The sequence below is a fragment of the Lithobates pipiens genome, unplaced genomic scaffold, assembly GCF_037356315.1.
Source record: "Lithobates pipiens isolate NorthernLeopardFrog02 unplaced genomic scaffold, aLitPip1_a1.2 Scaffold_19, whole genome shotgun sequence".
Classification (NCBI taxonomy): domain Eukaryota; kingdom Metazoa; phylum Chordata; class Amphibia; order Anura; family Ranidae; genus Lithobates; species Lithobates pipiens.
Genome location: NW_027507764.1, coordinates 137,949,951 through 137,975,926, shown reverse-complemented (window position 1 = coordinate 137,975,926; position 25,976 = coordinate 137,949,951). Strand labels below are relative to the sequence as shown.

Sequence of the window (25,976 nt, the reverse complement as noted above, 5' to 3'; positions counted from 1 at the left end):
CCCTACCACCCCCCAATAAAGGTTTAACCCCTTGATTGCCCCTAGAGTTAACCCTTTCACCCCCTTTTGCCAGTGTCACTAAGCGATAATTTTTCTGATCGCTGCATTAGTGTCGCTAGGTAGCTAGTTATTTTTTTAGGTTCACTGCCAGGTTTTTATAGCGCTAGGTACCCCGATATACTACCCAATAATGGTTTTAACCCCGATTGCCCCTAGTTAACCCTTTCACCCCCTTTTGCCAGTGTCACTAAGCGATCATTTTTCTGATCGCTGCATTAGTGTCGCTAGTGTCGCTAGGTAGCTAGTTATTTTTTTAGGTTCACCACCAGGTTTTTATAGAGCTAGGTACCCCCATATACTACCCAATAATGGTTTTAACCCCCTGATTGCCCCTAGTTAACCCTTTCACCAGCGATCACAGTATAAGTGTCACTGGTGACGCTGGTTAGCCAGTTAGTTATTTAGGTTCCCCGTCAGGTTTTTATATAGCGCCAGGGACCCCCATATACTACCTAATAAAAATTTGAACCCCCTGATTGCCCCTAGTTAACCCTTTCACCAGTGATCACCGTATAAGTGTTACGGGTGACTCTGGTTAGTTTGCTTTTTATAGCATCAGGGCACCCACCATTTATTACCCAATAAAGGTTTAACCCCCTGATCACCCGGCAGGTGATATCAATTAGGTTTTAGGGTCAGGGTCTGCGTCACCCCAGGCAGCGCTAGGTTAGTGCCAGTACCACTAACACCCACGCGCAAAGCATAAACCTCCCGTAGTGGTATAGAATCTGAACAGATCAATATCTGATCTGATCAGATCTATACTAGCGTCCCCAGCAGTTTAGGGTTAAAAAAAAACGCATTGTTAGCAGGATCAGCCCAGATACCTGCTAGCACCTGCGTTGCGCCCCTCCGCCCAGCCCACCCAAGTGCAGTATCGATTGATCACTGTCACTTACAAAACACTAAACACATAACTGCAGCGATCGCAGAGTCAGGCCTGATCCCTGCGATCGCTAACAGTTTTTTTTTGGTAGCGTTTTATATTTAAATCCGGAAGGCAGTGCTTGGTTTTTGGGGTCCCGTTTGTGGCTAGGCTCCCAAAAAGTCCCCCACATGTGGTATACCCGTACTCAGGAGAAGCAGCAGAATTTATTTTGGGGTGTAATTTGACTTATGCCCATAGCATGTGTGAGCAATATATCATTTAGTGACAACTTTGTGCAAAAAAAAAAAAAATTTTAATATTCCTGCAACTTTTGGCAAAATATAAAATATTTCATGGACTCAACATGCCTCTCAGTAAATAGCTTGGGTGTCTACTTTCCAAAATGGGGTCATTTGGGGGGGTTTTGTGCTATTTTGGCATTTTATGGCCTTCAAAACTGTGATAGGTAGTGAGGAGTGAAATCAAACATTTGCACCCTTAGAAACCCTGAAGGCAGTGATTGGTTTTCGGGGTGCCGTACGCAGCTAGACTCCCAAAAAGTCCCACATATGTGGTATCCTCGTACTCAGAAGCAGCAGAATATATTTTGGGGTGCAATTCCACATATAACTATGGCATTTGTGAGCAATATATCATTTAGTGACAACTTTTTGTAAACTTTTTTTTTTGTGTGTCATTATTCAATCACTTGGGACAAAAGAAAAAAAAATATTCAATGGGCTCAACATGCCCCTCAGCAATTTCCTTGGGGTGTCTACTTTCCAAAATGGGGTCATTTGGGGGGGTTTTGTGTTATTTTGGAATTTTTTGGCCTTCGAAACTGTGATAGGTAGTGAGGAGTGAAATCAAAAATTTGCACCCTTAGAAATCCTGAAGGCAGTGATTGGTTTTCGGGGTGCCGTACGCGGCTAGACTCCCAAAAAGTCCCACATAAGTGGTATCCCCGTACTCAGGAGAAGCAGAATATATTTTGGGGTGCAATTCCACATATAACTATGGCATGTGTGAGCAATATATCATTTAGTGACAACTTTCTGTAAACTTATTTTTTTTTTGTGTCATTATTCAATCGCTTGGGACAAAAAAAAAAATATTCAATGGGCTCAACATGCCCCTCAGCAATTTCCTTGGGGTGTCTACTTTACAAAATGGGGTCATTGGGGGGGGGTTTGTACTGCCCTGCCATTTTAGCACCTCAAGAAATGATATAGGCAGTCGTAAATTAAAAGCTGTGTAAATTCCAGAAAATGTACTCTAGTTTGTAGACGCTATAACTTTTGCGCAAACCAATAAATATACGCTTATTGACATTTTTTGTTACTAAAGACATGTGGCTGAATAAATTTTGCCCTAAATGTATGACTAAAATTGAGTTTATTCGATTTTTCTTATATCAAAAAGTAGAAAATATAATTTTTTTTTCTCAAAATTTTCAGTCTTTTTCCATTTATATCGCAAAAAATAAAAATCGCAGAGGCAATCAAATACCATCAAAAGAAAGCTCTATTTGTGGGAAGAAAAGGATGCAAATTTCGTTTGGGTACAACATTGCATGACCGCGCAATTACCAGTTAAAGCAGTGCAGTGCGAAATTGTAAAAAGACCTCTGGTCCTTAGGCTGAAAATTGGTCCGGGGCTGAAGTGGTTAAATAATAAATTAAACAAATGTACAGGGGGTATAGAAAAGAATCACCCCTCTTTAAAATAATCACATTTTGTTGCTTTGCAGCAGCCTGAAATGAAGACAGACACCGTTTTTGTTTTATCCAGCTGCATTTACAGTGTAATTTATAACATCCAAGTGAAAGATATAACACCAACATGTCAGAAAAAATGTAAAACATTCAAAAACAGAATCACTGAGTTGGAAAAAGGATCACCCCTCCTAGAAAATGACTTGTAAACTCAATCAGGTGTAGCTAATCATCTTCTCAATGGCACACAACGCCATTTAATTTTCAACTGTGATCAGCTGTGGTCATTTTGATTAGCTCAGCATGAAAAGATATTTTCTAGAGCATTTCAGTCCCTTGTAGTACAACTGAAGGAAACAATCACTTATGGATGGCAAGGCACTGTCAAAAGATCTCCAGGATAAAGTGGTGGACAGGCACAGGAGATGGATACAAAATGTTTTTAAAGGCTTTATCAATGCCTAGAAGCAGAGTGAAGTCTATTAATAAGAATTGGAAGGTATTTGGTAAACACAGACCAAAACACAGTTGCAGGAATTTATGACAAAGAGTGCTCATTGTGTGCATATGACAACAATATCACAAATCATCCACAAATGTGGCTCATATTGGATGATTGCAAGAAAAAAGCCAATCCTCAAGAAAGTCCACATGCAGTCACCATTGAGCTTTTCAAAAAAGCAGCATAAAGATTCTGAGGCCACATGGAAAAAGGTGTTATGATCAAATGAGACTAAAATTTAATTACTTGGCTTCAACACCAAATGGCATGTCTGATATAATGGATGGGGTAAAATATCATAAAATGTTTGAGGAAAATCTGCTGCCCTCTGCCAGAAAGTTGTGAATTTGAAGAAGGTTTACCTTCCAACATGACAATGACCCAAAGCACACAGCAAAAATGACCTCACACTGGTTGAAGGAGAAAAGGTTGAATGTCCTTGCATGGCCTAGTCAGAGACCAGGCTTAAACCCCACTGAAAATCTGTAGAATGACTTGAAGACTGCAGTCCACAAACAGTCACCATCAAATTTAACTGAACTTGAACAGTTCTGCAAAGAAGAGTGGGCAAATAATGCAAAGTCTAGAAGTGCAAAGTTAGCAGTGTCTCTACTAAAGCTGCAATTAAAGCAAAAGGTGCTTGAACAAAATACTGGAGGTGATCATTTTTCCAGCTCAGTAGTTCTGTTATTGAAATGTTATTTCTTTATGACAAATTGGTGTTATATCTTTCACTTGGATGTTATAAGTTGAAATGAGTAAATACAGCTGGATAAAACAAAAAAAATGTGTCTGTCTTTATTTCAGGCTGCAAGGAAACAAAATGTGATTATTTTAAAGGGGGTTATTCTTTTCTATACCGATCGTATAGGTAATGGTCCAATAACAGCTTTATTATCATGTGTTTAGATGTTGGATGTTGAACAAGAGTTTTCTTCAGTGCAGCATGTTAGATCCCAGACATAGAGGGAGAATTCCCGCTGTACCCTGGCTCTCTAGTTCACAATTCACGAACAGCTCCCATGCTTCCTGCACTTTACCCACTGGACAGAATGACACTGACAGCATAGAGTTTCCTTCGTCCCATCAGGTGTGACTCTATTCTCAGTTCTATCTCAGGAGGATTTCACCTCAGTTAGCCAGGAGCGGTGAGGGAAACCGCATGTGATTCTGACAGGCATTGCATAGCATTCCTGTTCAAATCAAATGTAATTCTTTTCAGTGAGATTTAAGTCCATTCCTTTTGTATGGGCTTAAATTGCACTGCACGAAAAAGGTGCAGGCATCCTTTTTGCCGCACTTGAATCGGATTGCATGGGTGTTCACACCCATGCAGTCTGACTCTGGCAATCACACTGCGTTTTCTGAACTGTTTTGGGGTGTCATTATTTTAAAATTGACACCTGCAGCACTTCACAGCTGGTTTTCCACTGCACATGCTCATTGTGAATGCTCCTGCAGGCTTCTGGGACCTGTGACAGGGAGAGAGGAGAGGAGGAGAACTTCCAAGCAGAAATGGGAGCTTATACCTGTACCCAAGTGCCATTTCCTAAGGAGGAGCAGGGGAGAAGGCCTTAAAGCGGAGCTTCACCTTTTGGGTGAAGTTCCACTTTAAATTTGTCATTTGTTTACTAGTGCAGATCAGAATGTAAAAGCTAAAATTTGTTTGATTGTAATAGGCAACATCCCTGCTTTTGTTTTCCTCCAGCATATGCACATAAGGCCCTGCAGTTCGAAAAATCTAGTTCCACATTATCCCACATCTGACAGTAGAATAGATACAGTAGATATCAAAGAGAATCTAAATATAATACAGTGCTAAAACCTGGATTCCAATAGTCCATTTGTATTATTCATTAAATACATCATAAATTTTATACATACATTTAAATAAATATGTTCTAAATTTATCATAAAATAAATAGAATAGAATAAATATAATAAAGTATTTATTACAGATAAAAGTGAAGTTTATTTGATATCTGCCCTAGTGTAGTGTCATGCACCTTACAGCGGAGTCCGAATGCTGGGGGTGGCCTCTTGCACGGTTCGGTCTTAACACATCTGGTAGTGAGGACAGGGAGTGCTGAGGCAGCGAAATGGTGCAGGTGCCTGCAGGTTGAAGATTGAGGCTTGAAGATACTGGATCCTCATGGAGGAAGAAGTGTAGACTGGTCACCGGAAGTGTTCAGCGGGAGCCAAGCAGGTATGTAGAAATACTGCACGTCAGGAACGGGCAAGGTTGACAACTGGCTGGCAACGAGGTACAGAAATGGAAGGCAGGTTCTTAGTCAAGGACAGGCAGAGGTTTGGCAACGTGCTGGCAGCGAGGTACAAAGTCAGGAAGCAAGCCGAAGTAGAGAGTCCAAGCAGAGGTCAGTATAGTAAATCCAGGTAAGTAGTAAGCAGGGGTGATCCAGAAGAATAGTCATGCAAGCCGGGTAATCAGGAACAAGGTAACAGGTACTCAGGTATCTCAGGAACGAGCTGAAGACGATCCAGCACTGGCATCGGTAAGGACCCTGTTTATATATGGTGTTATGTGGCAGGATTGGTGGACGTGGTCGTGCGTGAGTGCGTACACACGTTCGGATTGGCGTGCGAGTCCGCCCACGTGTTCGTATTGGCGTGTGTGTCCGTTCATTCCAGAACTCGTTCACCTCTGACGGGGACACCGCGCATGGCCCTTAGCTATAATGGAACGAAAATAAGCTGCTGCTACATGGGTACGGACATTCACACGGTGAGTTCTCTGACATATAGTCAGAAAATGATAGCATAATATCAAAGTTTTGTTGTTTAGAAGGAAGTGCTTCATACCATTAGGCTGGGTTTACACTGCCGCGACTCTAAGACCCCAAGTTGCATGACATGCGAAATCCTATGTTAGTCAATGAGAGTTGTCTTAACCACTTGCCGACCAGCCGCCGTCATTATACTGAGGCAGGTCAGCACAATCCCGCAAACCGTCATAGCTATACGTCGGTCCCTTTAAGCGGGATAGCAGGTGCGCCCGCTGCACAGCGGGGGTGGCGATGCTCATGACCGGTGGTTGCGATGACAGCCGGCCACAAGCGATCGTGGGAACGAGAGGCAGAACAGGGACGTGTGTGTGTAAACACACACATCCCATTTCTGTGAGGAGAGAGAGATCGTGAGTTCCTATGAGCTGGGAACCATGATCTCTCATCTCCTATAGTCAGTCCCATCCCCCACAGTTAGGGCCGGTTCACACTGCGGGCGATGCGAGGCGACACGACTTGCCTCGCCACGATCTGACAAGTCGCCCCCGTTCTGTACAATGGAACCGTTCTGAGAGGAGCGACTCGAGTCGCTCCGACTCAGAAAAAAGGTTCCTGTACTACTTTTGGGTGACCTCGGGGCGACTTGCATTGACTTCTATACAGAAGTCATTTGCAAGTCGCCGCTGAGGTCGCGGCAGGTCGCGCCGAGGCAAGTCGGTGTCGCCTCGCATCGCCCGCAGTGTGAACCGGCCCTTAGAACACACACATAGAGAACACAGTTAATCCCTTGATCGCCCCCCAGTGTTAACCCCTTCCCTGCCAGTGACATTTATACAGTAATCAGTGCATTTTTATAGCACTGATCGCTGTATAATTGTCACTCAATCCAAAAATGGGTCAAAAGTGTCCTATGTGTCCGCCATAATGTCGCAGTCTCGATAAAAAAATCACAGATCGCCACCATTACTAGTAAAAAAAAATGCCATAAATCTATCCCCTCTTTTGTAGATGCTATAACTTTTGTACAAACCAATCAATATATACGTTTTTTGTGATTTTTATTACCAAAAATATTTAGAAGAATACATATCGGCCTAAAGTGAGGAAAAAATTAGCTTTTTTAAAAAAAAGTTGGGGCTATTTATTACAGCAAAAAGTACAAAAGAGTATGTTTTTTTTTAAATTGTCGATTTTTTTTGTTTATAGCGCAAAAATAAAAAAGCGCAGAGATGATCAAATACCACCAAAAGAAAGCTCTATTTGTAGGGAAAAAAAGGACATCAATTTTGTTTGGGTGCAGCATCACACGACCTCAAATTGTCAGTTAAAGCAACGCAGTTACTTATTGCAAAAAATGGCCTGGTCATTGAGCAGCCAATTCTTCCGGGGCTGAAGTGGTTAATTAGCATTATCGACTTTTGAAAAAGTACATGGCCTGGAGCTGAGTGAAACTAGGAGGAGGGCCAGCATGACTGGGGCCTGCAGAGGAGGCGGAATATTAGTGGGTGATTTTGATATGCTGCAGTCTGTTTAGCAGATTGAAGAGGTCAAGGCAGAGGGTGTGTTCTGTAGTGGGTAGAGAGTATTGGAAAAGTACAACAGAAAAGTTGTTTATAAACTGACTATATACAGCATATGCATTATACCTGTCTAAGCAGCAGGTGGCGCTGTAGTATTATAGTGTATAGTTATGTTATCTATGCTATAACAGGATGATGTTTGTCTATCCTCTCTCTAAGTACTTGGATGCTCCTTGTTCCTGTGTAAATATTTCTCCATTCTGTAAAGACATGCATTGATAAGCCATATTACTGCATAAACATACTTCCGGCATGATTTCAATATTCTGCTTGTGTCACAGCTCAGTCAGAGCTCATCACAGCTCAGACAGTTTTTCCCACCCTCCCTCCCTTGTTTGTTTTGGTTTGGGGGAGCCTCCTACTTTCCGAAGGTGCTGGGGTATTTGTAGTGGGTTTTTGGGTTTTATGTTGACTAGAAAAAAAATGGAAAAAAAATGGACGGTAACACGCCAATGCAGGGTCAGAGGGCGCTGATCACCCCTGGTATGTTGAAAACAAAAAACGAAAGTATCCCCAAAGTGGGGTTTTTTAACAGCGTAAATTACCTGTGGAGGCTAGTTTATGTATATATGGAAATAAATACTGACATGTGGCAAAAAAATAATAATACAAATGTTTATTAGTAAAAAAGAGGATTGAACAGGTGACACAGTGGTCAGGGACTGAGCTCCACTAAGTGAATAAAAATATATGATATTACATGGATAAACAGAATACAATTATAATGCCTAGACCATAATACCACTGTAGATACAGTAAAAAATAGATAATGTGGACCCTTTACGCGTTTCGACCCTCTCGGGGGTCTTCTTCAGAAGGTTTTTATCTATTGTAAAAGAAGGAAGACAAACATAAATACATATCCATACATGGTGCACTGTACTGTACTAGAAATAATCTGCTGTAAGCAGAATATACACCAAACATTGCATGGTTACATAATTAACAGTCAATTGGTATACATTGCATAATAGATACCTATATCATTCACGTAGGAGATCCTCTTTGAAAGACAGAAATAAGCTCCGCCATTTCTCCCATATCCTTCACAGATGCGCCAAACTTGTATAGTTGAAGTTGGTCGCTATGCTCTACCGAAAAGGGAGAGCAAGGGAACGGAGTTCAAGGGATAAATGACTTACAGGGGATCACATCGCTATTGCTACCTCCAATATAAAATAGTGGAGGAGGGTATAGGTATAGGTAGACAGAAGTCGGGAGGGGGACAACCTACAATAAAAACAAAAGAAGATATAAGGATGTATATATATATATATATATGAAAAATCCCTATTCAGGGGCTGTCCCCCCTGTGTAGGGGGACAGAAAATATACCCACATGTAATATGACGGGTATATAAGTATAGAGGTAAGCCATACTACTTGAGTGTAGCATGCCATACACGATTAGAGTTTAAGCAGATGATAATAAAAGCTAAAGATCATTGTAAGTGCCCAGTGATGAGTCAGCAACGACAGACAACGCCAGATGACAAAGAAGAAAATAAGTGAAATAAAGACACAGCATGTGCAAAATCTAATACCCCAGCGTGACTGGTGATGAAAGTAAGATGGTGAAAAGTAAAATAAAAATACACCATGTTCTGGAGTCCAACGTGCCCCAGCGTAACAAAAGTAAGTGTGGAAAAAGGTGGTATATATATATACCTGTGGTTAATATCAAGTGCACGTTATGTAGCAGAGCCAAAAAGGGGCAATATAATGGGGATAGTAGTTGATTAGAAATGATGAGCTTTACAATCAAACCCCTCAGATACTTATACTGTCATGGGACAGAAAAGACCTTTTATCTGCAAATAAACAAGAGATAGTATTAAACTCCTGCAAGCAGAGCTATATATAGGCAGTAAGGAGAGTAGTAAAGCATTCAGTAAAATAATCCAGTGACTTACCCTGCACCTAAAGTCAGTGCTAATGCTATCCTGTAGTAAGCAGAGTGAATTGCCAGTGTGAGGAGGTGGGATATAAATATCCCATGTGTCGTTCAATTAGCTGAATCAAATTAGGAACTCCACCTGTCTAACCATAGCCTCATTTGGTCGCCATATTGGTTGATTAGAAATAATGAGCTTTCCAATCAAACCCCTCAGATACTTATACTGTCATAGGACAGAAAAGACCTTTTATCTGCAAATAAACAAGAGATAGTATTAAACTCCTGCAAGCAGAGCTATATATAGGCAGTAAGGAGAGTAGTAAAGCATTCAGTAAAATAATCCAGTGACTTACCCTGCACCTAAAGTCAGTGCTAATGCTATCCTGTAGTAAGCAAAGTGAATTGCCAGTGTAAGGAGGTGGGATATAAATATCCCATGTGTCGTTCAATTAGCTGAATCAAATTAGGAACTCCACCTGTCTAACCATAGCCTCATTTGGTCGCCATATTGGCCGACCGGATGTGGTCCCCTCGGCGTTCCGGAAGTGACCTTCCCAACATGGCGGGAAGGTACACAGTAGTGTCGCACCGGCGTGACGTCGGCACGTCGCGTCGCACGCGTGCAACACGCGTGCGCAGTGAGGTGCCGCGTCCGTTACTGTTCCGGAATGCCGCCGACCAGATGCATTGTCCCGGGGGGATGGGTGGTACCTACCCGCACAAGCCCCGGGACGAACGGGGAGAGGAGTGCGCGCGCCAATGCCGCTCCCCTCTTCTGGTCGTGAAGCCATACCCAAGCAGTCCACCCTATGTGCAGCGAAAGGAACAAGTATGCTCAAATGGCACCATCTGATGGAGAAAGAGGGGAAATGCACACAAGCTTATCCGTCATAGAGTGTATAAAAAAATATATAAAAGGACATTTTGATACATTTAATAGCAACATGTCAGGAGTAAAAATAAATATAAAAATAGCACAAAAACATTTCATAATGAATATATCATTTACAGGTAAACTGGGTATACATAAGAAAATCATCTACTGGTTGGTATACAGAATATGGCAAGCTGGTTATCGGATGGTGAGGCCATATATACATACTACGTTACTGTATCACATATATGCACATATACTCCCATCAGGCGCAGAGAGGAGCAAATAAGGATAATCAATATAATCATCCTATTAGGGAATTAGTGGAGCACCTATGTAAATGTGAACATTTGCACGTGTGTGATATGTTAACTTTATAGGTGCCTTGGGGGGCTATATCTAAGGCCCAAACCAAAATTGTTCCAATTATCGCCTTGGAAGCTATTCATGTTGACAATAAAAGACAAAAGACAATCGACAATAGCCGAAAAGTGCCAAATTCAAATAGTACTAAACCAAGTAGAGCTCATGGCCCAGACCTCTGTATGTTACCGAATGGGGAAGGGTGTTTAACCACCCGGGTTTTAGAAGACTAGAAAAAAAATGGACGGTAACACCCCAATGCAGGGTCAGAGGGCGCTGATCACCCCTGGTATGTTGAAAACAAAAAACGAAAGTATCCCCAAAGTGGGGTTTTTTAACAGCGTAAATTACCTGTGGAGGCTAGTTTATGTATATATGGAAATAAATACTGACATGTGGCAAAAAAATAATAATACAAATGTTTATTAGTAAAAAAGAGGATTGAACAGGTGACACAGTGGTCAGGGACTGAGCTCCACTAAGTGAATAAAAATATATGATATTACATGGATAAACAGAATACAATTATAATGCCTAGACCATAATACCACTGTAGATACAGTAAAAAATAGATAATGTGGACCCTTTACGCGTTTCGACCCTCTCGGGGGTCTTCTTCAGAAGGTTTTTATCTATTGTAAAAGAAGGAAGACAAACATAAATACATATCCATACATGGTGCACTGTACTGTACTAGAAATAATCTGCTGTAAGCAGAATATACACCAAACATTGCATGGTTACATAATTAACAGTCAATTGGTATACATTGCATAATAGATACCTATATCATTCACGTAGGAGATCCTCTTTGAAAGACAGAAATAAGCTCCGCCATTTCTCCCATATCCTTCACAGATGCGCCAAACTTGTATAGTTGAAGTTGGTCGCTATGCTCTACCGAAAAGGGAGAGCAAGGGAACGGAGTTCAAGGGATAAATGACTTACAGGGGATCACATCGCTATTGCTACCTCCAATATAAAATAGTGGAGGAGGGTATAGGTATAGGTAGACAGAAGTCGGGATTATTTTACTGAATGCTTTACTACTCTCCTTACTGCCTATATATAGCTCTGCTTGCAGGAGTTTAATACTATCTCTTGTTTATTTGCAGATAAAAGGTCTTTTCTGTCCCATGACAGTATAAGTATCTGAGGGGTTTTATTGTAAAGCTCATCATTTCTAATCAACTACTATCCCCATTATATTGCCCCTTTTTGGCTCTGCTACATAACGTGCACTTACTTGATATTAACCACAGGTATATATATATACCACCTTTTTCCACACTTACTTTTGTTACGCTGGGGCACGTTGGACTCCAGAACATGGTGTATTTTTATTTTACTTTTCACCATCTTACTTTCATCACCAGTCACGCTGGGGTATTAGATTTTGCACATGCTGTGTCTTTATTTCACTTATTTTCTTCTTTGTCATCTGGCGTTGTCTGTCGTTGCTGACTCATCACTGGGCACTTACAATGATCTTTAGCTTTTATTATCATCTGCTTAAACTCTAATCGTGTATGGCATGCTACACTCAAGTAGTATGGCTTACCTCTATACTTATATACCCGTCATATTACATGTGGGTATATTTTCTGTCCCCCTACACAGGGGGGACAGCCCCTGAATAGGGATTTTTCATATATATATATATACATCCTTATATCTTCTTTTGTTTTTATTGTAGGTTGTCCCCCTCCCGACTTCTGTCTACCTATACCTATACCCTCCTCCACTATTTTATATTGGAGGTAGCAATAGCGATGTGATCCCCTGTAAGTCATTTATCCCTTGAACTCCGTTCCCTTGCTCTCCCTTTTCGGTAGAGCATAGCGACCAACTTCAACTATACAAGTTTGGCGCATCTGTGAAGGATATGGGAGAAATGGCGGAGCTTATTTCTGTCTTTCAAAGAGGATCTCCTACGTGAATGATATAGGTATCTATTATGCAATGTATACCAATTGACTGTTAATTATGTAACCATGCAATGTTTGGTGTATATTCTGCTTACAGCAGATTATTTCTAGTACAGTACAGTGCACCATGTATGGATATGTATTTATGTTTGTCTTCCTTCTTTTACAATAGATAAAAACCTTCTGAAGAAGACCCCCGAGAGGGTCGAAACGCGTAAAGGGTCCACATTATCTATTTTTTACTGTATCTACAGTGGTATTATGGTCTAGGCATTATAATTGTATTCTGTTTATCCATGTAATATCATATATTTTTATTCACTTAGTGGAGCTCAGTCCCTGACCACTGTGTCACCTGTTCAATCCTCTTTTTTACTAATAAACATTTGTATTATTATTTTTTTGCCACATGTCAGTATTTATTTCCATATATACATAAACTAGCCTCCACAGGTAATTTACGCTGTTAAAAAACCCCACTTTGGGGATACTTTCGTTTTTTGTTTTCAACATACCAGGGGTGATCAGCGCCCTCTGACCCTGCATTGGGGTGTTACCGTCCATTTTTTTTCTAGTCTTCTAAAACCCGGGTGGTTAAACACCCTTCCCCATTCGGTAACATACAGAGGTCTGGGCCATGAGCTCTACTTGGTTTAGTACTATTTGAATTTGGCACTTTTCGGCTATTGTCGATTGTCTTTTGTCTTTTATTGTCAACATGAATAGCTTCCAAGGCGATAATTGGAACAATTTTGGTTTGGGCCTTAGATATAGCCCCCCAAGGCACCTATAAAGTTAACATCACACACGTGCAAATGTTCACATTTACATAGGTGCTCCACTAATTCCCTAATAGGATGATTATATTGATTATCCTTATTTGCTCCTCTCTGCGCCTGATGGGAGTATATGTGCATATATGTGATACAGTAACGTAGTATGTATATATGGCCTCACCATCCGATAACCAGCTTGCCATATTCTGTATACCAACCAGTAGATGATTTTCTTATGTATACCCAGTTTACCTGTAAATGATATATTCATTATGAAATGTTTTTGTGCTATTTTTATATTTATTTTTACTCCTGACATGTTGCTATTAAATGTATCAAAATGTCCTTTTATATATTTTTTTATACACTCTATGACGGATAAGCTTGTGTGCATTTCCCCTCTTTCTCCATCAGATGGTGCCATTTGAGCATACTTGTTCCTTTCGCTGCACATAGGGTGGACTGCTTGGGTATGGCTTCACGACCAGAAGAGGGGAGCGGCATTGGCGCGCGCACTCCTCTCCCCGTTCGTCCCGGGGCTTGTGCGGGTAGGTACCACCCGTCCCCCCGGGACAATGCATCTGGTCGGCGGCATTCCGGAACAGTAACGGACGCGGCACCTCACTGCGCACGCGTGTTGCACGCGTGCGACGCGACGTGCCGACGTCACGCCGGTGCGACACTACTGTGTACCTTCCCGCCATGTTGGGAAGGTCACTTCCGGAACGCCGAGGGGACCACATCCGGTCGGCCAATATGGCGACCAAATGAGGCTATGGTTAGACAGGTGGAGTTCCTAATTTGATTCAGCTAATTGAACGACACATGGGATATTTATATCCCACCTCCTTACACTGGCAATTCACTTTGCTTACTACAGGATAGCATTAGCACTGACTTTAGGTGCAGGGTAAGTCACTGGATTATTTTACTGAATGCTTTACTACTCTCCTTACTGCCTATATATAGCTCTGCTTGCAGGAGTTTAATACTATCTCTTGTTTATTTGCAGATAAAAGGTCTTTTCTGTCCTATGACAGTATAAGTATCTGAGGGGTTTGATTGGAAAGCTCATTATTTCTAATCAACCAATATGGCGACCAAATGAGGCTATGGTTAGACAGGTGGAGTTCCTAATTTGATTCAGCTAATTGAACGACACATGGGATATTTATATCCCACCTCCTCACACTGGCAATTCACTCTGCTTACTACAGGATAGCATTAGCACTGACTTTAGGTGCAGGGTAAGTCACTGGATTATTTTACTGAATGCTTTACTACTCTCCTTACTGCCTATATATAGCTCTGCTTGCAGGAGTTTAATACTATCTCTTGTTTATTTGCAGATAAAAGGTCTTTTCTGTCCCATGACAGTATAAGTATCTGAGGGGTTTGATTGTAAAGCTCATCATTTCTAATCAACTACTATCCCCATTATATTGCCCCTTTTTGGCTCTGCTACATAACGTGCACTTACTTGATATTAACCACAGGTATATATATATACCACCTTTTTCCACACTTACTTTTGTTACGCTGGGGCACGTTGGACTCCAGAACATGGTGTATTTTTATTTTACTTTTCACCATCTTACTTTCATCACCAGTCACGCTGGGGTATTAGATTTTGCACATGCTGTGTCTTTATTTCACTTATTTTCTTCTTTGTCATCTGGCGTTGTCTGTCGTTGCTGACTCATCACTGGGCACTTACAATGATCTTTAGCTTTTATTATCATCTGCTTAAACTCTAATCGTGTATGGCATGCTACACTCAAGTAGTATGGCTTACCTCTATACTTATATACCCGTCATATTACATGTGGGTATATTTTCTGTCCCCCTACACAGGGGGGACAGCCCCTGAATAGGGATTTTTCATATATATATATATATATACATCCTTATATCTTCTTTTGTTTTTATTGTAGGTTGTCCCCCTCCCGACTTCTGTCTACCTATACCTATACCCTCCTCCACTATTTTATATTGGAGGTAGCAATAGCGATGTGATCCCCTGTAAGTCATTTATCCCTTGAACTCCGTTCCCTTGCTCTCCCTTTTCGGTAGAGCATAGCGACCAACTTCAACTATACAAGTTTGGCGCATCTGTGAAGGATATGGGAGAAATGGCGGAGCTTATTTCTGTCTTTCAAAGAGGATCTCCTACGTGAATGATATAGGTATCTATTATGCAATGTATACCAATTGACTGTTAATTATGTAACCATGCAATGTTTGGTGTATATTCTGCTTACAGCAGATTATTTCTAGTACAGTACAGTGCACCATGTATGGATATGTATTTATGTTTGTCTTCCTTCTTTTACAATAGATAAAAACCTTCTGAAGAAGACCCCCGAGAGGGTCGAAACGCGTAAAGGGTCCACATTATCTATTTTTTACTGTATCTACAGTGGTATTATGGTCTAGGCATTATAATTGTATTCTGTTTATCCATGTAATATCATATATTTTTATTCACTTAGTGGAGCTCAGTCCCTGACCACTGTGTCACCTGTTCAATCCTCTTTTTTACTAATAAACATTTGTATTATTATTTTTTTGCCACATGTCAGTATTTATTTCCATATATACATAAACTAGCCTCCACAGGTAATTTACGCTGTTAAAAAACCCCACTTTGGGGATACTTTCGTTTTTTGGGTTTTATGTTAGCTTGCTTCTTGGTCCTTTTATTTTCTTGTCATTGCAACAGGCAAGGAGTTTATTGGTTATTTGAAGGCAGTGCTACTAAAATATTGGTGTAAAATAGTGAGTTGGTCCCATCTGAGGTATGGGTGTCCCTTCCTAACCGTGGAAAACTGTGGGTTGGGCCCATCTGCGGTATGGGTGTCCCTTCCTAGCAATACGTTGGTAACATCAGGGTATTAATTGGGTTGTATCTGATAGTACATAAGTGATTAATTGTCCCTGACCCGGTGCAGTTGCGGCTGGGGGCCTTTGATTGTCTGACAGATACAACAGGTTAATCATGAGTATATAGGCTCGCTAAGACCTTAGTCCTTATTTTCTTGTCATAGCAGCAGGAAGGGGGTCTATTGGGTCTTTGAAGGCGGTGCTGGTTAAATAATTGTGGGTTGGGCCCATCTGAGGTATGGATGTACTTTCCTAACATTACGATGGTAACATTGGGGTATTAATTAGGTTGTATCTGGTAGTACGTAAGTGATTAATTGTCTCTGAGCTGGTGTAGTTGCAGCTGGGGGCCTTTGATTGGGTGGCAGATACAACAGGTTAATCGTGAGTATATAGGCCTTCAAAGACCTTAGACCGGGCATAAGCTGAGGTTGGTTTATTTGTTATGCATTGACTGTATTATATGCATTAAACTTGTTTTCTTGTGAATGTTGTATTTAATAGTTTGTATTAAAATGCTGCTATGGCCATTCTACGCCAAATAAAATGTGTTGTCTGGTCATTTTGGAAGGAGAGATTGGTCAAGTGTTTAATGTTTCATAGATAATCAGAGCCTCTACACTCTGCTGATCCCTCAGTCAAGTTTCTGTACTACTTCAAGGTGACTTCTATCCAACTTGTGCCCATAGACTTTAATGGAAGTCGTCTCCAAGTTGGATCCTCATCTATATTGATGTTATTTGGATTCGACATTACAGTAAGATTACACAGGCATTCACTGCGGTGTAGACCCTTCCTCACTTCACAGTCGTATCATAGTAATGCACAAGTCACCAGCAAATTGCCAGGGAGTCGACTGGCAAAGTTGTACCATGAGTTGCATGACTTTCAGGTCCAGGTATTGAAAACTGAGCCTTATGCAGTGTTCCAGATTTTAAGGTATTAGTGCAGCCTCACACGTGAAGCCTGAATACGGGAGACTTGTAGGTGTCTTACTCTAAAAACAAATTCATAAAACTTTTAACATGCACACCCGAGTGCTTTTATGACTTTCATTCAAGCTGTTGCCTCCTGTGCTACTACAGGATTTATAAGCAGGGCTTTTTTTCAGCGGGAATGCGGGGGAACGCAGTTCCGGCACCTCTAGCACTAGGGGTCTATTGTTGTTGAAGAGGTCTACTGTTTCTGGTGGGGGATCTATTGTTGATTAGAGGGGTCTTATATTGCTGGGGGTCAGTTGTTGCTGGGAGAGATCTACTGTTGAGGGAGGGGTCTATTGGCTGCCATAAAGTCTATTGACGCTGGCTGTGAGAGATCTGTTGTTGATGCCAAGAGCCTACTGTTGCTTGGGGTGAATTTTTTTGTGGGTGGTCCATTGTTGATGGGGGAATCTATTGTTGCTGGGGGGGGGGCTCTATTGTTACTGGCTGCAGGGGATCTATTTTAGTGCTTTTCTTGTTATCATTAACAAATTTCATACAAATTCCATACAAATTACAAATGATACTTGGTTCTGTATTCTCTAAAAAAGGCAGGATTGGGAGATGGGTAGGGGGTGAAACCAAGGAATGGTGCTCAAAGGTGGGTAGGGGTGGAGAAAAAAGGTGACTCAGAAAGGGGGAGTTTCTGCACCTATTCTCTAAGAAAAAAAGCCCTGTTTATAAGTAATGTACAACCTGTACTGCTAAAGACTGGCACATGTATCTACACTTTCTGCTTCGAACAAAAAACTGGTCTGCACATAAATCAAGAGTTTTGCCAAGTATCTCATACAGAGAACAATACAAACACTGATAAACATCCCATAATCTTTTAGAACTTTTCTGAACAATAATTTTCTTTTATACTCAGATCGTGGTGAAATGAACCCACTACAACTTGACGATTATTATGAGAAGGTAATTGGCAACATAACAGGAAAAACAGATGAAAACACAGAAATGGTAAGTTATATTCATGTGTGCACACATTACATAAGTCGTATACAAGCATAGTTTTCTAAGATATGTCATAAAAATAAGTGTGCCTTAACTTTAGCCACTAAACCACACGCTGACTTACATTTATGAAAGTCCAGCCATAATCTCTGACATTAATAGAGTATGGGAATTTACAAAATTGCCATTTATACTCACCTAGGTGAATGTAGCATCGGTCCAATGCTGCATCTGTCCCCCGCTGTCTCTACCACCGAGACCTGAGCGATCAAAGACCGCTGATAGCTCAATTCTAGGTCTTCAGTAAACAGAATTGAGCTCTCTGCTCTGCCCCTTTAGCGCTCGCTGGAGTGCTAGGCTGTGGAGGGAGCAGAAGCTGACTCCAGTGGCTCGCTGAAAGCCTGAGCCAGCTGTGGGTCCAGGCATCTAGGTGGATCGCTCCAGAGCCTGGACTGCCTGAGTTATATCAGCTGACAGCAGACATTAATCCGTTGTCAGCTGAATATGGGTCACAGGAGTGCAGAACTAAGTGTACTTCTGTGACCCACAGGAGAAATAGGACCAAAAGAGCTCTGGCCCTACTTCTTCTTTAAGAAATTGGCTTTCAATATAATTGTGTTTTCAACCTCTGCATTAATTTTCAAAATAAGGACACAATGATTCCAGAAAAAGGTTTTATGCCATCTATGGAATTGTGCAAGTATATGTAACTATATATATATATATATATATATATATATATATATATATATATATATATATATATATATTTATATTTATTTATTTATTTATTTATTTATTTTTTTTCATTTTAAATAGAGCAAGAATGGTGGCTATGCCCCTGTCATCGTTGCACCATTGGGAAGATTTTCCTTTACTTCCTGCACTGTAGACACAACAGAAAGTGAGAGGAAATCTCACCAATGTTATCACCAGAAAAGATGTGTCCATGGGAAGATTTAATCTCTATTCCTGTTCTGGTGACAACTCATAATGTTGAATTCTTTAAGCTGAACGCTGGTTTTATAAAAAACAAAACAAAAAAACATTTGAAGTGGGGCTCCCCAACACTGCAGAGCTTCAATGTTTACTAACTCTAGTGGGAAAAGAATAAGATGTAAAAATCTTACCTTATTCCTTGCTCCCCTTGCAGCCAGCCCTCTGATATTTTCTACTACACTGCAGAATGAAGGTGGACACTTGCTTTTAGAATGTACAATGCAGAACTCCTGGTCCTACATTGTATGTGATGATATCAAAAAGCCTACAACTAGTGGAGTGGCGAGGGGAAGCAGCTTCGGGGAACTGGTCGCACAGCATGCCAGGTATACCAGTATGCCAAGTATTACAGCTTAGATCTCTACCTTAGCAAGCATTTCACTCCTGCAGTTTGGAAGGCCCCACTGCAAGAGTAATTTTTTTCCACTACCCACAGTGGGGCTTTAACTCCGAGTGATGGTAGTCAGCAGGGTAATACAGAGGGTAAATCTTCCCAGTGGGGACACAGACAGCAATAAAAACCTGACAGGGGCTCTAACAACCCCCTTTCTACTCCATCTACAACTAAAATAAATTATTTGGCTTTAAATACACTGTAAAAAATAAACGCTCTTGATTTACCAGGGTAACAATATGTTTATGTCCAAGTCTACATTATCTTCTAATGCGTGCAAAGATGCAATCCATTTAACCACAGACATGAATGGATACTGTCACATCTGCTACAAAGGAGGTTTATTTGCAGCAAGATGGCAGAGCAGTGACTTGCTTAGGTGCAACCAAAAAGGTCCTTAAATGGTAAAAAAGTTATACAGTATATCCACAGCGTCCAGTGTAATTTCACTCAAATGACAGTAGGCTGTATTTCTTGGGTAAAGTGACGTGTTTGTAAAAAAAAAAAAAGAAAGAAATTGCATGAATTGAAAGATCTGCAAACTTTGTAGTTGGATAAAAAATGCATTTATGTAATGTCACAATTACCTTTTTTTTAGAAGCCAGCATTCTTATCGACTGTCCTTCAAGCACGCCCAATAGAAGGACGCATTGCACGCTCAAGAGAGGGTCGCCGGACTCTTGTGAAAGAGGAAGAGCCTGAAAGTGAAACTGTAGAATATAAACCCAGTTTGAACACTGAGTTGGAGACACCTAGGCATAGATCTTGTACTTCTGACACTGCTAGTAACACAACTAAGAAGGAAAACACAGAGGAGTATTTATCCTCAACTCAGGGACACAAGGAACCTGATATACGTAAAATTACAGACACAGAAAAGACAGATGCATTGTACAGACGACAGCTAACACCCATACCAACCCATTCTGATTTGGAGTATAAAACAGTCCATGCAAATTTAACAGGTGGACAAGATCCACATATTGCTTTTGAAATTGCTTCTGAGCTCCATAAACCGTTCCAAAAAAGGTGTTTTACTAGTCTAGAGGCTTGTTCTATAAAACCACAAGATAGTGTATTAGGCCACTATATTCGCCAGAACACATTAAGAGCACAAAGTGGCATTCATAAAACTGGAAAGACTTTGCCGCATGCAACTATACTTGTGCTTCAAGATTCCTTTTCAAAGTCTGCAGCTCAAAAAACATTCCACCAAAACTTTCCAGAAAAGACAAAAGATCTAAGAGAAAATTGCCATTCTGGAAGGAAGCATAAGTTTTATGGATTCCATTCCCACTATTTCCATAATTAACAGTATAAACTGTATAAACACTGCAAGAGAAATAAAAGAATCCACTGAATACAACTGTAGTTGTAAAAGTCTGTAAATACTTTCATTAGCTAATATTAAACAAGTTTGCCTGAGCATCCTGGATTTAGCCATGTAGTAAAGGAAATCTGTGCTGTACATGTATGAAGGCTGCCATTGCTAGCCTTTTCTGAAAAGGCTAGTAAGGATTTACGGTAACTATACCTATAACAAACCATGTAACTGATATGGGGCCCAGCGTCATTATATAGTAATTTATGCAAGTAGATATAAAAAAAAAGTGGCAACTAAATTTGGATACAATCATTTTATATGCGGTTTGAGAGACCTCTATAAGGGCAAATGTCGACGGGCATGTTTTCTAGCCTTTGGAACATACAATAAACACAGGTCAGAAAAATCCTAATGACTTTATTTCAGCTGTACACATGGCAGTTCGGAGGCTGCATTTTACCTGCTTTAAGTTGTCCTGAGTTTCTTTGGACACAGTGGGGTTGATTTACTAAAACTGGAGAATGTAAAATCTGGTGCACCTGTGCGTGGTAGGCAATCAGCTTATAACGCCAGCTTGTTCGATTAAACTTTGACAAAAACCTGGAAGTTGATAGTTTTCTATGTAAAGATGCACTAGACTTTGCACTTTCCAATTTTAGTAAAACAACCCCAGTAGGTCTTATCATACCTCCCAACTGTCCCTGATTTTTAGGGACTGTCCCTGATTTGGAGCAATGACTCTCTGTCCCTCATTCCTTCTCATTTGTCCCTTCATTTTGGTCTGATCTATATAGTTGTATATAAAATGCACTTTTTATCTTTCAAAAAGTTTCCCAGTGTTAAACCTTTCATCCAATTTCTAAATTGCTGCATTTGTACATTTTAAAAGTCAATATAAATGAATAGTAGTGCTAATTAATTAATAAGCACTTAATTAAACTTTTTTTGGGGGTTAATTTTCCTTTAAGGGGGTGTCTCCTATGCCTACATACATTTGCTAATAGGTGTCCCTCATTCCCATCTCAAAATCTTGGGAGGTATGGTCTTATTGAGGGAGGGTTTGAACTGCAGACAATGTATTTTGTTGTGCTATTGGGCCCCATTACATATACAGGTTGATTTACTAAAGGCCAGTATACTATTCACTTTGCAAAGGAATATTCCACAGTGCTTAGTGAATGAGGTCATTCAATCATAAATCAATGTAACACAGGTTTCCTTTTCAAACAGGCATCAAAACATATGTTTGACTTTGCATGTGTCTTTAGTAATAGAACACATCTAGATATGGTACAAAGCAGTGGTATCCAAAGTGTGGGACCAATTATCTTAGTGTTACTTAGCAAGCCTCTTGTTTATGCAGGACTGTCCCTCTAGTGATCTCTGCATTGACAGGTAATATAAAGAATATTATTGATCTATATATGTGGACTTGAAGGACCTATATCTATGGGCTCTAGTGGCCATATTAGAGATTACATTTTTTTCTTAAGGTTAACATCTATAAACATTAAATTAATTTATTAAGAGGATTATTTATTAAAATTTTCCATACAATGATATGTCACATTATATACATACCAAGGTTCATAACTGTCAAATAGTATCAGGGTAATGTTTACATAAAACTAAAAAATAATCTATTTAATAGTTACTGTATATTATAGGGATGTTATTTGGAATATCAACAGACAGCCAGCAGCATTTAATGAAGTGGATAAGATTGGAAGGATATTGACTTTCTCACAGGACAAGGTGTTAGCCATCTTAGTATAGAAATTATAAATAAAGGTGATGTACATCAGTAATCAACAGTGTGAGAGGAGTCTGAGCATACATTTTTGAGCAAATCAAACTCACTATACAGAAATTTGAAGGGGTGGATTGATGGGCCTGAAACCTTGCGATAAAGTTGGTTGTTAGGTTTATATTTATATTGTTTTCAATAGTATACTAATGATTAGAGATGGACCAAACACCCCACGGTTCGGTTCATGCCAGAACTCTCAAACATCACAAAAGTTTAGACCCAAAACCCATTGAAGATTTAAAAATTGAAAGTCCCCATTTTGAAGACTTATGTGCAAGCTATTGGCCATAAAAAGAGTATGAGGGCCCGGCTACTGCCCTGTGGTACATGTGCCAATGCAATAAAAAACTTTTAAAAAGATAATTTTTAAAGGAGCAGTGATTTTAATGATGCTTAACCTCTTACAGACCAGACCATTTTGCTGGCTTAAGACCAGACCACTTTTTGCGATTCGGCACTGCGTCGTTTTAACTGACAATTACACGGTCGTGCGACGTGGCTCCCAAACAAAATTGACGTCCTTTTTTTCCCACAAATAGAGCTTTCTTTTGGTGGTATTTGATCACCCCTGCGGTTTTTATTTTTTGCGCTATAAACAAAAATAGAGTGTCAATTTTGAAAAAAACACATTATTTTTTACTTTTTGTTATAATAAATATCCCCCAAAAATATCTAAAAAAACATTTTTTTTTCCTCAGTTTAGGCAGATACATATTCTTCTACATATTTTTGGTAAAAAAAATCGCAATAAGCGATTATTGATTGGTTTGCCCAAAAGTTATAGCATTTACCAAATAGGGGATAGTTTTATGGCATTTTTATTAATATTTTTTTTTTATACTAGTAATGGCAGCGATCAGCGATTTTTATTCTGACTGTGACATTATGGTGGACACATCGGACATTTTTGACACATTTTTGGGACCATTGTCATTTATACAGCAATCGCTGCTATACAAATGCTGTGATTCCTGTGTAAATTATACTGGCAGTGAAGGGGTTAACCAGTGGGTGGCAGTGTAGGGGTTAAGTGTTCCTAGGGGCATGTTACTAACTGTTGGGGGCTGGGCTTTCTTTTAGTGAACAATGATCTCTGCTCCAATCACATGGAGCAGACATCAGTGTCACTTGTTTTGTTGCTAGGCAGAACGGGGAGATGCTGTTTACAACGGCATCTCCCAATTCAGCCGCCCCGTGAGGCGATCGCGGGTATGTCCGCGGCAATCGAGTCCGCGGGACACGCGACCGGACTCACGGGGGGTCCCCGACCGACACGCAGCCATCGCGCGCTCGCGATGGCAGGGCGGCATTTAAGATTGGACATACCTGTACGCCAATATGCCTGCCCGTGCCATTCTGCCAACGTACATCGGCATGCACCGGTCGGGAAGTGGTTAAAGTGAAACAATAAAGATGAAAAATTCCTTTAACTATAATGCCTGGGGGGTCTCCTTAGTCTGCCTGTAAAGTGGGACATCAGGATTTCCTTTACTTTGCACAGCTGCTTTAAATCAATATTAATGACATGGTATTGACATAAGCTATAAGCATTATGTGAAGAAGCCAAGTTTTAGTACACTCAGGCCAAGATTAAAACATTTTTTTTAGATAAAGTTTGGTGTCTCTTTCACAAACTTTGGATAGAAGTAACAGGTATGGAAAAATTGGGCTTTGGGTGTTGGTGGTGCCTTAACACCGTAACCCTATAGAGGTACTCTTGATGAAATAAAGAATTGGTCTTGCTCTAAAAAATTTAAATTTGATGCCCCTGTCAAACAGTTGTGTAAAAATTGGGCTTTAGGTGTTGGTGGTGCCCTCACCCCATAACCTCCTAGAGGTACTCTTGATGAAAGCAAGAATTGGCCTTGCTGTAAAAAAATTGTAATTTGATGCACTTATCAAACAGGCAAGGAAAAATTGGTCCTTGGGTGTTAATTGTGCCCATGAAAGCTATACCAAAAATGTACTTCAAGATAAAATCAACACCTACAAAGCTAGGCAGCCTAGAAAGTCTTGCAGAGATTTCAGATTCCAATAACACTTAATCAGTGACATCAGCATCATGGGCTTGATAGCTGCTGCGAATCCAGGATTGATTAATTTTGACTAATGTCAGCCAGTCAATGGAGTCTGTGTACAGGTATGCTCTTTTATCAGAAAAAAACTACAATTGTACCGGCGCTCAGACCTATCCCTTCTTTCTATATAGGTGCGCTGCAAACCCAATCAGACTTCCCCACCCTGTGGGTTAAAGATAAGTGCACAATATATACTTGGGGTTTGCGCATCCTTCTATTAGTCCCGCCCAGGTGTAAAAAAATATACTTTAACTGAGTATATACCAAATTCACTTGTGATTACTCACTCTATACTCTCAATGAAAAATCATCACCCAAAGTAACCCCCTACTATCTCAAAAAAAAAAACACTATTTATAATATAAACCATAAATTCTGTGTTACTTTATATATCATTAAATCATAGTCCTTATTATGAAATGGTTCTTTCAATCGGGACCAGCTGTTTCAATTCAATTCCCGTTCATCTTCTGATCAATATTCCACACGTGTCACCAAAGGAAAACAAAAATCGTGCCACCACCACCTTAAAGAATGGCCACTCACCAGACTTCACCATATAATGAGCCTTCGGTTCATTCAACGGATAACCAATCCTCAATCAACTCTCCTGTTAGCAATTCCTCAATATCCATAAGATCATACAAAGGTAAATAAAACCAACATAGTGTAAAACTGTTTCACCTTTAACCACTTGCTTACTGGGCACTTAAACCCCCCTCAGTCCCAGACCAATTTTCAGCTTTCAGCGCTGGTGCACTTTGAATGACAATTGCGCGGGCATACAACACTGTACCCAAATGAAATTTTTATCATTTTTTTCCCACAAATAGAGCTTTCTTTTGGTGGTATTTAATCACAGCTGGGAGTTTTATTTTTTGCTAAACAAACAAAAAAGATGCAAAAAAAAATAAATCATGTTTAATAGTTTGTTATAAAATTTTGCAAACAGGTCATTTTTCTCCTTCATTGAAGTGCGTTGATGAGGCGGCACTGATAGGCTGCACTGATAGGCTGCACTGGTGGGCACTGATAGGCTGCATTGGTGGGCACTGATAGGCATAGTTAAGGCGGCACTAATAGGCACAGATAAGGCGGCACCGATGGGCACAGATAAGGCGGCACTGATGGGCAAAGACGGGCACAGATAAGATGGCACGGATGGGTGGCACGGATGGGTGGCACTAAGGGGCACTGATAGGTACCACTGATAGATAGGACTGATGGGCACTGATAGGTGGCAC

At 40.4% G+C, this 25,976-nt stretch overlaps 1 protein-coding gene and 4 long non-coding RNA genes across 8 annotated transcripts in view; 3 read left to right on the top strand and 2 right to left on the bottom strand.

Moving 5' to 3' along the window:
* The window catches only part of SPMIP4 (sperm microtubule inner protein 4), a 93,901-nt gene extending 73,015 nt beyond the window's left edge, over positions 1–20,886 (top strand). The window contains exons 8-9 of the mRNA XM_077491308.1: positions 18,042–18,133; positions 20,119–20,886. Coding sequence (XP_077347434.1) covers positions 18,042–18,133; positions 20,119–20,832 — 806 coding nt within the window. The 3' untranslated portion in view covers positions 20,833–20,886. The remainder of the gene's footprint in view (positions 1–18,041; positions 18,134–20,118) is intronic.
* On the bottom strand, positions 8,071–10,007 carry LOC143996322 (uncharacterized). 2 transcript variants are annotated; one of them, XR_013277531.1, is made up of 3 exons: positions 9,383–10,007; positions 8,448–8,699; positions 8,071–8,295 (listed from the first exon to the last, which is right to left on the bottom strand). It is a non-coding gene; the product is annotated as an uncharacterized LOC143996322 (long non-coding RNA). The 2 variants fall into 2 exon arrangements; XR_013277530.1 differs by having other exon boundaries at positions 8,071–8,699.
* On the bottom strand, positions 11,011–11,607 carry LOC143996323 (uncharacterized). Its single transcript, XR_013277532.1, has 2 exons — positions 11,388–11,607; positions 11,011–11,235 (listed from the first exon to the last, which is right to left on the bottom strand). It is a non-coding gene; the product is annotated as an uncharacterized LOC143996323 (long non-coding RNA).
* Positions 11,775–12,928, top strand: LOC143996321 (uncharacterized). Of its 2 annotated transcripts, XR_013277529.1 has the most exons (3): positions 11,775–11,865; positions 12,300–12,551; positions 12,704–12,928. It is a non-coding gene; the product is annotated as an uncharacterized LOC143996321 (long non-coding RNA). The 2 variants fall into 2 exon arrangements; XR_013277528.1 differs by having other exon boundaries at positions 12,300–12,928.
* On the top strand, positions 13,357–15,870 carry LOC143996320 (uncharacterized). Of its 2 annotated transcripts, XR_013277527.1 has the most exons (4): positions 13,357–14,554; positions 14,657–14,803; positions 15,242–15,493; positions 15,646–15,870. It is a non-coding gene; the product is annotated as an uncharacterized LOC143996320 (long non-coding RNA). The 2 variants fall into 2 exon arrangements; XR_013277526.1 differs by having other exon boundaries at positions 13,373–14,554; positions 15,242–15,870.
* Positions 20,887–25,976: the final 5,090 nt, after the last annotated feature.